The sequence below is a fragment of the Silurus aristotelis genome (genome assembly GCF_946808225.1).
Source record: "Silurus aristotelis genome assembly, chromosome: 26".
Lineage (NCBI taxonomy): Eukaryota > Metazoa > Chordata > Actinopteri > Siluriformes > Siluridae > Silurus > Silurus aristotelis.
Genome location: NC_139599.1, coordinates 13,406,019 through 13,420,606, shown reverse-complemented (window position 1 = coordinate 13,420,606; position 14,588 = coordinate 13,406,019). Strand labels below are relative to the sequence as shown.

Genomic DNA, 14,588 nt, shown 5'->3' with positions numbered 1-14,588 from the left:
TTCGTATATTTCCTTTGCCTGGAAGATCTACTCTCCTTTTACTCAGAGTTTTTTTTTATTATTTACGAATGACCTTTAATTTGTTTTTGTTTTCTTTTCCCTTTGGATGTGGTAGCATGAAGATATGCTTTACATGGGTTGGAGTGGAAGATCTTTAGTGGCCTGCTATGGACTTCCTCACATCACCCTCCAAACACGTTACAAAGTCTAGGGAAACATCTTCTCAGAAGAGTGGAGGTTTTTCTAACAGGAAATATGGAATGGTGATGTTTAAATGCACATATTGATCTTATGCTCAAGTGTCCATAAACTTTTATAGATACACTCTATGACGTTTGACTAGCTTGTGAAAAATTGTTCAGTCCTGCTAAATAATCGCTAGAAGTATTCACCCATAGAGATTTTGGAGGCAGTAAAAATAAACTCTTCCTTCCTGCTGAGTCCTCCAGAAAGAATTTACCTCAGGCCTACTTGTTTCCTGTTGGCCCACACTTCCAAAAAAATTGGCTGATTTGCAGGGATGAAGTTGAAGTGAACTCACAGTATGTGGTCATGAAATGAAGCTGTACCAAAATCATTCCCTCCCTTTTTTTAATCACCAAGATTTTATTCAAATTGTTCGATATTTATGCAGTTAACTACCTAGCTAGCTATATGTAATTGGGATACTAAAATAAAATTCGATCTTTCACTTGGTTGGTATAGATAATATTTTATGACTCTCCATGTTTCTTAGTTAGTTTTCTTTTTTGGTGAGTTGGTTTGTTCCAAGATTCATTATACTATGAAATCATATATTAGCCTTATATATATTAGTTGTGTTGGATTGCTGACCTTAGACATTAAACTGTTTTGTCTGAGTGTGTGTGTGTTAGCTTCCCTGCAGCTATCTTTCACTTCCTCATTAAACCACAGAACACACTTCTAATTCGTACCTCATTTGACTGACAGCCACTTTGATTTTAACACTTTTTTTTTTTTTTTTATTGATTTTCTCACAGTCAAGGCTTTTGCTCAGCACGAAATAATTTACCTTCCATTCAGTTGCACATGTTTCCTGCACGAGTCTTCGGATCATGAAAAAACATAAGAGTGTAATATGTGAATAGAATCTCTTGGAACAATAATGCTGTTTGTTTAGCAGGAGTGGCCTCACTTCTGGATCGTTCCAGTTCATATGGTCTGCAATTTCTGAGTATTTGCATCTTTCAACTTTGTGTCACGGCCTACAACAAATAATGGTTATCCAGCTGGTTATATAACTACCTACCTATAACTTATATAACTAGTTATGGTATAATATAACAGTCAAATTTTGCCCCTGTGCACAAAGCCAGCACCATTTAAGATATGGGATTGAATGGAAGATCTTAAATGGCCTTTATTTATTTTTTAGAGCTCTGACCCTCAACCCTACTGAGCACCTCATGAATTGGAACTCTGACTGCACCCCAGACTTTTGCACTTGCACCTGGTTTACCTACATCAGTACCTGACTTTACTAACACCCTTGTGGCTGAAAGAGAAAAAAATTCCACAAGCACGCTCGAGAATCTGGTGGAACATCTTCCCAGAAGAGTGGAGGTTGTCCTAGAAGCAAATAGCGACTAAATGTGGAAGGGGATGTTTAAATGCACATCCATATAGTGTATCTTGTGTCAAGATGGTTCTAACTCCTAACAAAAACCAAAAAAATCGAAAGCTTTTAAGCCTTTTTGTTCCTCAGACTTAAAACTTAAGTCCTAATGTAATGCTATATGCTATATAAAGTATATATTTATATAATTAATTTCAGGTCAAATATATCTGGTGAATGACAAGATATGGGCCTGAAATTTTCCCTCCAAAAACCCCTCTATAGTAACATTCTGCTGTAAGAAATTTGGGTTTGGGGTGTTACTGGTTACAGAGCTAGGGCTGAGAGAAATCTGAAGAAAAGTCTACTGTATTCATGCATTTGGAGAAATTAACACAGTAGTATAATCACTTGAGATGGACAAACCAGTATTTATTTTTACCTCAGACAAGTTTCTTATTCTTTGTCTGAAGTTAAAATAAGCTCAAAGCAGAAGTTGTGAGGAGAAATCCTGTCAGGGCTAGTAACGTGAGAAAGTGAAAGGCAGCCTGTTGGCATTTTATTCAGGTTTGTTCTCCTTTCGTCAAATTCTTAACACTTTGTTTGAAGTATTAAAATCAGTCTAAATCTCGATTTAGATCTGTATGTCTTGAATTAAAGCAAATAAATTGCACTACTCTTTCCCACATACTCACACACCCACTTACACCTCTCAGCAATAACTCACAACTACAGAAAACGCAAACATGGGGGTTGGTTCAGTGGTTTGTGGGATCAAGGTAGGTTCTTTTTTTCTCTCTCATGCAGTTTCTTTAACGTACACACACACACACACACACACACACACACACACACACACACACACACACACACAAAGAGACACAGGAAGAGGGGCTCTGAAGAAGAAAATCTCTCGCAGCCCATTTTCAGCTGCACAAATACAGACTTTGTATTAAACCCTGAAGCTGAGCACAATTCTCACCATACAGTAGAGTGCTGAGGCAGACTGAGGCCTGCACTCGTGCAAATTTTTGCTGATGTTAAGTGTGTTTGTGTTGGCGTGTGTGGGAGGGGAGCATGGTGTAAAAGTTTGCCTAGTTACCTTCGAACTAAGACGTTAGGTGCCACTTTTTGTTTTGCATCATAACACACTTTTACTGTGTGTGTGTGTGTGTGTGTGTGTGTGTGTGTGTGTGTGTGTGTGTGTGTGTGTGTGTGTGTGTGTGTGGAGAAAGCGTGTGCATATTCTTGCAGCAGGTGCTTGTGTTTCTGTGCATGATGGCTGTGCTGTAGTTGAGTTATGTGTCACTGCCTGGGATGTTATTTAATAAGCATACTTACAGTTATTAGCACTATTTCATTTGATATGTTCAGTTCTTTCCTCTCACTATACATTTTTCCCCCTTATATTCCTTTCACTGAGGTTCAGAATTTCAGTATAACTTACGTAATATAAATACTAAAACTTTTTATGTTTGTCTTACCTTTGTTTTATTTTTTATTACTGTGCCTTTAAACTGTTGTATGTAAATTCGCTCTTTTTTCTGATTGGCAGCTGTATTTGATTTAGACCCTTGATCACTCATTAAAACCAAACCAACTAAACTAATTCGATAAACGTGACCGTTGTATCCATTTGTAGCGCACTTTGTTTTTTAAGGTGTCCAAATCTAAAAAAAAAGAGCCTAGTGTTACTGCTATGTGCACTTGCTACACCCTACAGACAAAAGTATTGTGACGCCTGACCTTTTCAGCCATATGCGGTTCTTCCTCAAACAGTTACCACAGAGTTTGAGGCACATAATTGTATAGCGTGTCTTTGAATGTGAGAGCATGAAATTTTGCCTTCACTTGAACTAGGAGACCCAAACCTGTTCCAGCCTGACAATTCCCCTGTGCACAAAGAAAACTCCATGAAGATATGCTTTGCATGGTTTGGAGTGGAAGATCTTCTGCTATAGAGCTCTGATCTTCAACCCTATTGAACACCTGTGGTATTAATTGGAATGCTGACTACACTTTACTATACTAATCAGCACAAATCTTTCCAGAAGAGTGGAGGGAACTATAACAGCAAATGGGGACTAAATGTGAAATGAGATACAAAAAGCTCAGGTGTCCACAAACCTTACTCCAAATATTGTATCTGGCAAACAAGCTAACATTTGTTTAAAATGTTGTTTAATCAATATAATTTATATTGATCCTGAATAGTAAATTGAATTTGTACAATTAAATTTGTTACATGTTTTTGTGTCTTGTATCAAATCGATCCTACAAGTAAATTCTTGGCAAAAACTCTACAAATCAGAATTTCAGACAGAACGTGCTAAACAATCTTATTTTTTGAGAATTAAAGGTCGACCGATAATGGATTTCATCGATAGCTAGGTTGGATCGCACTTGCCGAAAACGTTATTTTTTGTTGACCGATAGTATATAAAATGGACACTGGATTAAAACCAAGCAAACAGTCCATGTAAAATAATACTTTATTACAAAAGAAAAAATATAAAAACAGTAATGAATCGTTCAATTGTGCGAAATGAAATAAATGAATATATTAAATAATAAAGTTAATATATTAAATAAATAATTAATACTGCGCTCTCCGTGCAGTGCTCCGTCTCACATGTAAAAACAAAGCACGTTGTTTTAGCGATTTGCCTCTAGAGGCCGCTCTCGTCATGACGGCGGACCGTAACCCGGAAAAACTGTCGGTATAGATTTTATCCCATTAATAATTCGGCCTCTATCAAAAATCCATCTTAGCTTTTCTGCGGAATCTGGAAATATATTTGCTTTTAATCAACATATCAACTCTGCTACCTGAAAATTATTTAGGATGTATATGTCCATGGAAGTGGCCTCAGGTTATGTAGTACATTATGTACATTAATAGCTACTTTTTTTATATTTTCAATTAAAACAAATTCTGTTCTCACTTAGCAGCTATAAACTTTACAAATGGAGCAAAGACTTTCCAAGACTTTCTCAATGGTTTAACAATGAAGACTCCTTCCAAAAATCCTATGCTCTGTAAGTGCTTTTATCCTTTATGAATAAATCACATAATGAATAAATAAGACTGGGTATTAGTGCTACTTCTGGTGTTTGCTAATGTGATATTATGAATTGATATAGAACTTTGCCCATTATATGTATATGAAAATTTTATATGCGCTCCTGCTTTTTTCTAAGTAAACCTATTAGGATACAAAATGAAAAGTTGTAGGTTGGATACACTTGGTATATCGATCCCGGGCTCTAAATAGGCAAGCGCCTCTTTGTTCAGAGCTTTGCTAAATGATCTGACCTACAATTATTCATGTCTCATTTCAATGTTGCCAAGTGCCGGTGATATTGGATATATTTCCGAGGTTTTTATTTTCTTGTTTTGGCTTGCAATATTAGCATTTTCGGAAACCACGGCTGTTTATGTAACTGTCATAGTGGTTTAGCGTTGTATAAACTATTAGCGTGAGTTAAAGACTAAGAGGATCAACGACCGCTGTAGACTTCGTGCTTACCTCAGAGCTCAGTGATGTCATCGTGTAGGAGGTGGGTGTGTGAAAAGGTGTTTACGCACACTAACACCGCGCAGACACTTCAAAACATCAGCAAAAATAGATTCTAGTTAGTGTAATCGGTTCCATTTCTATTCGTTCATCACATGCAGTGTATGACCAAAAGTTTGCGGACACTAGATCGATTTGTGCTTTTTGAACATCCCATTCCAGATTTAGTCCTAATAATAACCGCCACTCTTCTGGGGATGTTTCAAGTGTGCTTGTGGAGATTTGGACTCGTTTATTTTATCCCAAAGGTGTTCAATAGTGTTGAGGTCAGAGCTCTTTAGCAGACCACTCAAGATCTTCCACTCCAAACCCGTGGAAACCATATCTTTGTGAAGCTGCAAGAAAGGTTTGAAGATGAGGGTTGGAGCGGTTCATTTCTGCATTACAGAAAGATTGTAGGAACTTGAAGAGCTACTTTTTATAGCCATGGTGAGCAGAATAGCAATTTGGAATGTACGGGATATCGAGGCGAATCGCCTACAACTCCAAGTCAGCGGTGAACTGGTTTTCAAGGCTACAGTGGTGACCAGTTTGCGAAAAACTTGCTAGGTGAAAAGAATTGTCTATTTTTGGGAAATATGCTATATATGAATTATAAATAGAGTGAAAGATTGACTTATGGATGCAAAAGATTGATTGATACTGTAGATAGACTTCAGCAGCTGTACGTTTTTGTGCCATGCCCCCTTGTGGCCATGTGTGTATTTAGTTTTTTTATGTATTAGTTTTTATGATTTGTGAACTAAAATGTACCAGTAAAATATGAAAGTATTCTAGTGACTGGCCAAAGTGTGACATCCAGCCCGCACACACACACACACACACACACACACACACACACACACACACACACTATACAATACAATACAATGCTGGCATTAAGCATTGAGTCATCATGCTGCTGAGTTAATGGACTCGAACACATTATCAGAGACGGACTCATACAGCGTTCAAGGCTTTTGACTCACATGCAGAATAACGACAACACTCAGACAGCCTCTTTAACACACGCTGACGCAGAGAGGTTTTAGAGAAAAGCTCCCGGTTAGTAGAAAAAAAGTTTAATAGGAGACTGTGGTTTCGTTGGGGTTTTGGAGCACTCCTACACACTAGCACAAGATTAGCAAGACGTACTTTCACCACACAAATATGCGGTTATTGTGGACATCATGTCGTCAGTTCCGTTCAGAGGATTCTCATGAAAAGGGCTTCAGATCGTGTCATGACTTACGTCAAAATTCGCAGCTGCTTTCGTGTTGAGTTTATGTGGAATAGAAGTAATTCATATAAATTATAGTGGGAAAAACATGGCCGATGGGACCCAGCACAGTAAATTTGTACGAAATCCCAGTTCAAGCAGTTCAAGTTTCCAGTTCGAAGTTCTGTTCGAACTTCTGAAAGAGTTGTTGTGCTTTAAAATGATCCCAGTCTATTATACACTGTATTGCAGGGGTCGTTGACTGGCGGACTCTGCTCCGAATCCGGACCTCAAGATGCGTCTGGCCGGACCGCAAAGCCTTATTTTGACATAATGAAATAAATATATGCCGAACGCAATTTTCTAATAAAATCTCATTTATATCAGACACCTTTAAGATCAGATCAGTAGAGCAGTTTGGGGCTACTACAGATACTGTGCTCACTGTTGCTACGATCAGACGTGCATTTGCGCGTGCAGGCAGTTGCAGTTGCGCGTGCAGTGACCGATGCCCAAACAGATGAAACTTACAGTGAAAAACAATGGCATTCTCAAAAATAAGGAAAGTTAATGCTGAAAACCGAGTTTTTCGAGATGCTTCAATCTTTCAGTTCAACCAAACCGACGATTTTATTTCGTTTTCATTTGTTTTGTTTTTTTCTCATTTTTATGGATTTAAACGTATAAATAAAACAGATAAAGGGTTTTCTTGCACTTTTTTCAACACTCCAACTTTATTTTTTGCCGGTTTGTGTTTCTGAATGATATTACTGATGATATTTTACCATTGCAACCTGAAGTATAGAAGAGACTTTGGATACATTTAGTTTAGACGATACGTGTAAAAAATAAAATGTGATATGAGATTTCCATGTTTTTTTTTTGTTTGTTTTTTTTATGTAATACAGCATTATTTTTAACATCATTACTTATGATCTGTAATCGCAGTTCAGCAGAAACAAAATCTCATCGTTTTTCTTCTATTGCTCTTTTATTTTTCCCTTTCAAAATGTTGTCCACACTCATTTCTTCAGTCTGGCAAAAAGCATCAATTCATGTATTTAGGTATGTAATTGTCCGGACCTCAGCTGGCGAGAGGGTTCATTTAATGGACCTCAAGCAATTTTAGTTGAAGACCCCTGCTCTATTGGGAACATCATACAGCTATTGGGGTAAAGAAATCCCAAAATGTTTCGCACATCGTTACACCGCCCCCACCAGCCTGATTAAGTGATTCCAGGCAGGTTGGGTTTGTGGAATCTTGCTGTCGAAAAATCAACCCAGGTTTTTATTTATTTATTTTTTTTCCCCCAGTCTTTCACTCATACTAATTTTAACCTGAGTGGCCTCAAGCCCTACAACAAGCACATAGGTTTGTATTCATGAGGTACACCATATGGACAAAAAAAAGAAGACCTAAGCATAAGATTTGTGTGTGTTTTTTGAACACCCATTTCACATTTAGTCTCTATTTGCTTCTTGAATAACCTCCACTCTTCGGGGAACATGTTCCACTAGATTTTGGAGTATTTTTGTGGAGATTTGTGCTCATTCAGCCTTAAAGGTGTAGTAAAGTCAGATGTTGATGTAGGTCCTGAGGTGCAGTCAGCATCGCAATTCATCCCAAAGGTGTTCAATAGGGTTGAGGTCGGCGCTCTATAGCAGGCCAGTCGAGGTCGGAGCTCTATAGCAGGCCAGTCAAGCTCTTCCACTCCAATCCATGTAAACCATATAATCATTGTTCTGGCTTTGGTGTTAATGAAATAAAAATTTCCACATCTGACTGGAAAAGTGAGGTGTCCCATTACTTTTGTTCATAGTCTCATAGTATACGTGTAGAACGTATGTTCGTGTGGCCATGTGCATGTCATAAACTCTCATCATAACCGCTGTGGGTGTTCTCAGTCAATACTTCCTGTGATCCTATCAGAATATTACTGTAGTCAGGAAATAGATAGTTGTGTGTTTATTTGCCACTTTCAAGTCTAAATATGGTGATATTTTTAAATAGTGTCTCTTTTCGAAGAAACCTGATCATTTCTAATGAATTTACTAGATTTTCAAAGAGAGAGAATATAAAGTGAATGTTTCTCCTCCTCTGTGTTTTTTACTGCACACGGCTGTCAGTTTGTAATTCTATTACAGCGTTCACTAGGTGGCAGCAGAGTGTGTTTTTGCACAGGATGAGGATTTAGGCCCAGGCCAAACTGCATACTCGCACCTGACCATAGGACATATTTACCCATTTGCTTTTTTAGAATAACCTCCACTCTTCTGGGTAGGGGGGGTGCAATCAGTGTTCCAAGTTCAAGCTCTATAGCAGGAGATCTTCCACTGCAACTCATGTAAAGCATATCTTCATGGAGCTGGCTTTGTGCACAGGGGTATTGTCATACCGGAACAGGTTTCGGTCTCCTAGTTCAAGCAAAAGAACAAGATTCCAAAGCATCCAAATCCAATTGTCTCCTTCCAACATTGTGGTAACAGTGTGGGGTTCAACCACACGTGGCTGGAAAAGGCAGGTGTCCCAAAACATTTGGCCCAGAGTCATACCGAATTTGCCCCCAAGGGCTATTTTCTACTGACACACCCTATAACAAATCGGATGAACAAAATTAACCCCCCCCCCCTTATAACAGTCTGATGTGGTTTGAATGATTGAGAGAGGAGAAGATGGGAAGAGCTGCTCAGAGAGAAAAGAAAAACCATAAGATCAATGCAAAGCAGAAGAGATAAACAGTTAGGATGGAGAAAAGCGAGCAATCAGAGAGATGGAGGTCGGGGTCTCTCCTCTGATTGCACTTGTACATCAATGCTGTACATCAGACAGGGAGCACATGGTGGCCTGTGTAGCAGCAGATTCCTGTTCCTGGGTGACAACAGTGGAACTGGATGCTTTTCTGCTCACCACGGTTGTACAGAGGCACTATTCACGTTAGCCTGCCTGTCTGAACCAGTTTTTACTGACCTCTTTTATCATTTTCATCATTTCTTCTTTTCTTTTCTTTGGCTGCCTTATGATTACCTTCATTTGTTTTCACCACTACCTCATTATTTCCTTTTTGTTTTTACCACTGCCTCATTATCACCTTTTTGTTTTTACCACTGCCTCATTATTTCCTTTGTTCACTGCCTCATTATTACCTTTTTTGTTTTTACCACTGCCTCATTATTGCCTTTGTTTAACCACTGCCTCATTATTACCTTTTTTGTTTTTGCCACTGCCTCATTATTACCTTTGTTTAACCACTGCCTCATTATTATATTTTGTAATTGACCACTAACATCATTATCCTCAAATGTTATTTAAACGTAATTTCTCTTTGGTGCTTTAGCTTTTTTTTCTTTTCTTTTTTTTTTTTTTTTTTTTTAGGGAAATTTGACACTTAAGTAGAATTGCGGTATTTGGCATTTGCTAAAAGGCAGAGCAGTGAGCAGATCTTCAATTTTCTATTACGTTTATTCCATTACAATTATTCTATAATGTATTATGTATATGTCGGGGCCACGGGGCATTTGGGCATTTGGGACTCAATTTAGGGAACAGATTTTTGGGGCAAGAGTGAGATGAATGAACATCAGATAAATAAGGAAGGTGGTCTCTGGTGCCATCTTTTTAGGTTGAGATATGGAGGGGTCTAAAGTAGGGCAGAGGGGTGTGTGTGTGTGTGTGTGTGTGTGTGTGTGTGTGTGTGTGTGTGTGTGTGTGTGTGTGTGTGTGTGTGTGTGTGTGTGTGTGTGTGTGTGTGTGTGTGTGTGTGTGTGTGTTTGGGGGTGGTGTGTGTGGATTACAGGAAGGATCTCTGGGCAGAATTGAGCAGTGTGTGGCAGAGCTTTGGGATTGGCCCGTTGACTGAATTGCTAATCACACACACACACACACACACACACACACACACACACACACACACACACACACACACACACACACACACAGAGACATGGTTCACCACTATAGACCCTAGTCAGGTTTGCCAAAGCACATGTTTTGGTTTAATTATGCATGACTGTGTGTGTGTGTGTGTGTGTGTGTGTGTGTGTGCGTGCGCGCGCGCGCGCACATACTGTATGCTGCACACGCACTCACAATATTCTAAACAGGGGTTAAGTGCTCCTAAGTCCTCTGTTCTGGCAAATCCTGTGTAGAATTGTCTTTACTGTGCTCCTTCTAGAAGTGTGTGTGTGTGTGCAGGAATTCCCCAGGCCCATGTTTTTTGGAGAGCAATGTGTTTGCGCCGGAGATCAGTGTTAAAGCCGATTAAACACTCGGGGCCTGACTGAAGAGTATAAATGGATTTGATTTTATATCCTTTATATAATGGTTAAAATGAAGAACTGGATGATTGACAGGTCTTCCAGTGAGGGACGGACTAATCAGAGCTGTTGATGCATTCGGGGGTCTGAGGACTAATATATAAGATGGCAAGATGGCAATCTGACTTGTTTTTACCCATGCCTCATTTTTGCAGTTTCTGCCACTTGACTCCTTTCTACCATTGTCTTGTTTATGCCTTTCCTTCAGTTTATAGACACTGTCTTCTTTTGCGTTTGCCTCGTCTTTTGTACATTCACAACACCACCGTTTTTCTTCCTTTGGCCCATTTTGTGACTCCGCCTTTCCTTTTTACTCGTTCTGTTATCCTCGTTTCTACCTCTTTTATTTTCTAACCTTTAGGTTTGGCTTCAGATCGACCTCCATTTCTTCTTCCCTACTTTGTCACTTTAACCACTGCCTTATTTTCTGTCTTCACATTTCCAACACTGCCTCTGTTCCACATTATAATTTTTACCACTGCCTCATTTCTTCCTTTATGCTTCTACCAATACTTTAGTTCTATCACTGCCTCATTATTATCTCATTTAATCTACCACTGCCTCATGATTTTCTATTTTTATTTTCAATGCCTCATTTTTTGCCTTCTCGATTCTACCATTGCCTCATTACGTACTTTTATTTACCACTGCCTCATGATTACTTTAGTGTTTTTTTTTTTTTGTCACATTCTTTTCACATTTTAACCTCTGCCTCACTTGAGTCGGTTGTTGAGTTACTCCTGGTGCCTCGTTTGCACACTGTTTAGTCTTGACTCGCATTGTTTCCACCAGAATTCACCGTTTATGCGCTGCTTAATGAATTAATTCATTCATTCCAAATAAATTTTTTTCGTTAATAATATTTAGTGTGTGTGTGTGTGTGTGTGTGTGTGTGTGTGTGTGTAGGGATTTGTTTTGTCTGTCTTTATTGCTTTAAGGCTCTTAATATAAGGCTCTTAATATTCTGTGTGTGTATCAGTCTCCCCTCACCCATTTCAAGTTGGCACCGTGGTTATGCCACCCTGCTGTCCCCAAAACGAAAACAACGAGCTGTGTGTGTGTGTGTGTGTGTGTGTGTGTGTGTGTGTGTGTGTGTGTACTGGCAGTGTTCTACTATGTGTGTCTGACCTAAATATTCCAGCTTCTTGTTTTAAGGTTCACTTCTAGACAGACTGTATTGTGTGTGTGTGTGTGTGTGTGTGTGTGTGTGTGTGTGTCAAGCTTCAGACTTCAGAGAGCTAATGGGGAATGCCTTTTAAATGTGTGTGTGTGTTAGACTTCAGTAGGCTAATGAGAAATGCCGTGTGTGTGTGTGTGTGTGTGTTAAGGGGGTTCCTGGTTGCCTGAAGCATGTTGCATGAATTAAGTCCCTCCTGCTGCGTCCGTCTCCTTCTCTGCTTCCTACAGGACATTTTTTTAACCCCCTTATCATTCCTTCCTTCCTTTCTCGCTCTCTCTCGCTCTCTATCTCTCTTCTTGTGTCGAAGGGTCACTTGTCTTTTGTTTTTCCACTGACAGGTGCATTGTGGGTAGTCCATGCCGACAAGCCGATCAGGCTGTCCTTAACTCCGCGGAACAGCAGCACTCTTTCACGCGTTCCATTCATCCTCGTCCCCCCCATCACTGCGGGGGTCAGCGAGCATAGTGAGGCCGGTTGCCACGGGAACAGCAGGGACGAGCTAAAAAGGAAGCAGTACAGTGTCCCTTCGCTTGTCCTTTTGCACAGCTGCGATCCCTCTCTCTCTCTCTCTCTCTCTCTCTCTCTCTCTCTCTCTCTCTCTCATACACACACACACACACACACACACTCCTCGATCATTTCCTTTATTCCTTTCATCTTCTTCTTGTTGCTCTTCTCTCCTGGTCCTCCTCCTCCTCCTCTCCCTGTCTTCTTTCTGCACTCCACCTCTTTTACTCCTTGTCTTTTTTTTTTCCTTTTCCACTTCTCTTCCCTGCCACGGTGTCCTCTTTTCTCACTTCTCCATCCTTCTTTGTCCTCTTTATCTCTTTTCAGCATTCCACTCCTCTACTCTTATTTTATTCTTTTCCCTCTCCTGCTTTTTTCCTCTCCTCTTCTATCCTTTTCCATCTTTGCTTTTCCTCCCCCCTTCATTTCTTCTCCCTTCTTCTCTCCTTTTTCCTCTCCTGTCTTACTGTCCTCTTCTCGTTTCTCTTCCCTGCTTACTTTTATTTTTCCCCTTTTTTCTGTGTCCGTGTGTGTGTTTGGGTGTGTGTGTGGGTGTGTGTTTGCGTTTGGGTGTGTGTGTCTGTGTGTGTTTGGGTGTGTGTGGGTTTCGGGTGGATCCTGTAACGGTAAAGGCATGACCTCCGATCAATAGACAGATGTTCAGAGGGCCTTGTTCTACTTGCTTTAGGCTGAGGTGTGTGTGTGTGTCTGTCTGTCTGAGAGACTAGGAATGAACCAGAATGACCTCCAGTAAAGTGCATGGCACGTCAGTAGAGGAAAAGATCAAGATTAAGTGTGTGTATGAGGGAGAGAGAGAGAGAGAGAGAGAGAGAGAGAGTGACAGAGAGACAGAGAGAGGAGGTAGGGGGAGAAAAAGAGTAGGAGAAAGAGAGCAAGAGAGTGGAAGGGAGAGAAACAGAGTAGGAGAGAGTGAGGAGGAAAGAGAGATAAAGAGACAAGGAGAAAGAGAGATAGAGAGGAGGAGAGAAAGAGTGAGAGAAAGAGAGCGAGTGATGAGACTAGGGAGAGAGACAGGGAAGAAAGAGAGTAGGAGGGAAAGAGAGAGAGATCGAGAGATGAAGTAAGGAGAGGAGAGAAATGGGGGGCTATTAGCATAGCATTTATGTCCCAGGGGTGTTTAGGGCTAATGTAGTCTTGTGTGTGTGTGTGTGTGTGTGTGACTGCCTGTAGTGAAACCCTCTCGTTTGATGTTTCCGTTCACACATACTCCTTTTTGATCTTTTTTTCCCCTTCAGTAAAAAATTTTCTTTATATGAAAATGAGACGCTCAGTATGTGTGAATGGCTGAGAGAGTGGCGTTGATCTAAAGACAGAATGAATAAGTGTTTGGAGAGAGAAAAAAAGAGAGCGAGGGAGAGAGAGGAGAGGGGAGGAGCGCTTTTCCTCTCCCTTAGCAACGGTCTCCAGCTAGCTCACTCGAGTGTGAGTGCGAACGAGCGTTCTGCCCTTCCCTTCTCCTCCTCCTCCTCCTCCTAGTCCTCCGTCTCTGTCGCCACTTCTTCCCTTCATCCTTGAGTGCACCACACGGGGAACGAGGGATCACGAAGCCCTGGAGGACTCGGGAGAAATGGAGCGCCTGAGCTCTCACGGGCTGCCCAGGCTCTCCTGGATCGACACACTGTACAGCAGTACGTACCGCCACTTTCTTCCTTTCCTCTCTCTTTCTCTTTATTTAGCGTTCTGTCACTCAATTTCTATCCCTCTCTCCATCCTTCATATTTTCTCCTATTTCATCTCGTCAGGTTCTCTTGATCACTTCCTGTTTTTTTTCGGACTCAGTGGGCAGAGTGATGTTTGATTGTGTTACTACAAACTGTGATGCAACTCTGTGTGTAGGTGGGTGTGTGTGTGTGTGTGGGCGAACAGGCAGACTTATCATGATGTGAACACGTGTGTGTGTGTGTGTGTGTGTGTGTGTGTGTGTGTGTGTGTGTGTGTGTGTGTGTGTGTATGTATGTATGTATGTATGTATATATATAATATATATATATATATATAGTATAATATAATAATAGTATATTTTTTATATATATATGTAATGTATAATTTTGTATATATGTAACATATAATAACATTATATATTTACAATTTTTTTTCCGTGAACCTACATAGACACAACGCCGCAATTCGTTGTGTTATTGTTCTTACATCGTTTTGTTTAATTCGTCGCTTTGTATATTATAAAAAAAAAATTAATAAATAAATTGGGTTTTA

The 14,588-nt window shown here is 40.1% G+C and overlaps 1 protein-coding gene across 2 annotated transcripts in view; it reads left to right on the top strand.

The window, feature by feature from the left end:
• Positions 1 to 14,588, top strand: part of abr (ABR activator of RhoGEF and GTPase) — a 124,662-nt gene that overhangs the window by 16,944 nt on the left and 93,130 nt on the right. The window contains exon 1 of one of the 2 annotated variants that reach the window (XM_083531764.1): positions 13,725 to 14,002. The exons of the other annotated variant lie outside the window; for it this stretch is intronic. Coding sequence (XP_083387890.1) covers positions 13,942 to 14,002 — 61 coding nt within the window. The 5' untranslated portion in view covers positions 13,725 to 13,941. Of the gene's footprint in view, positions 1 to 13,724; positions 14,003 to 14,588 lie in introns of those variants that run through there. 2 annotated transcript variants of the gene reach the window in all.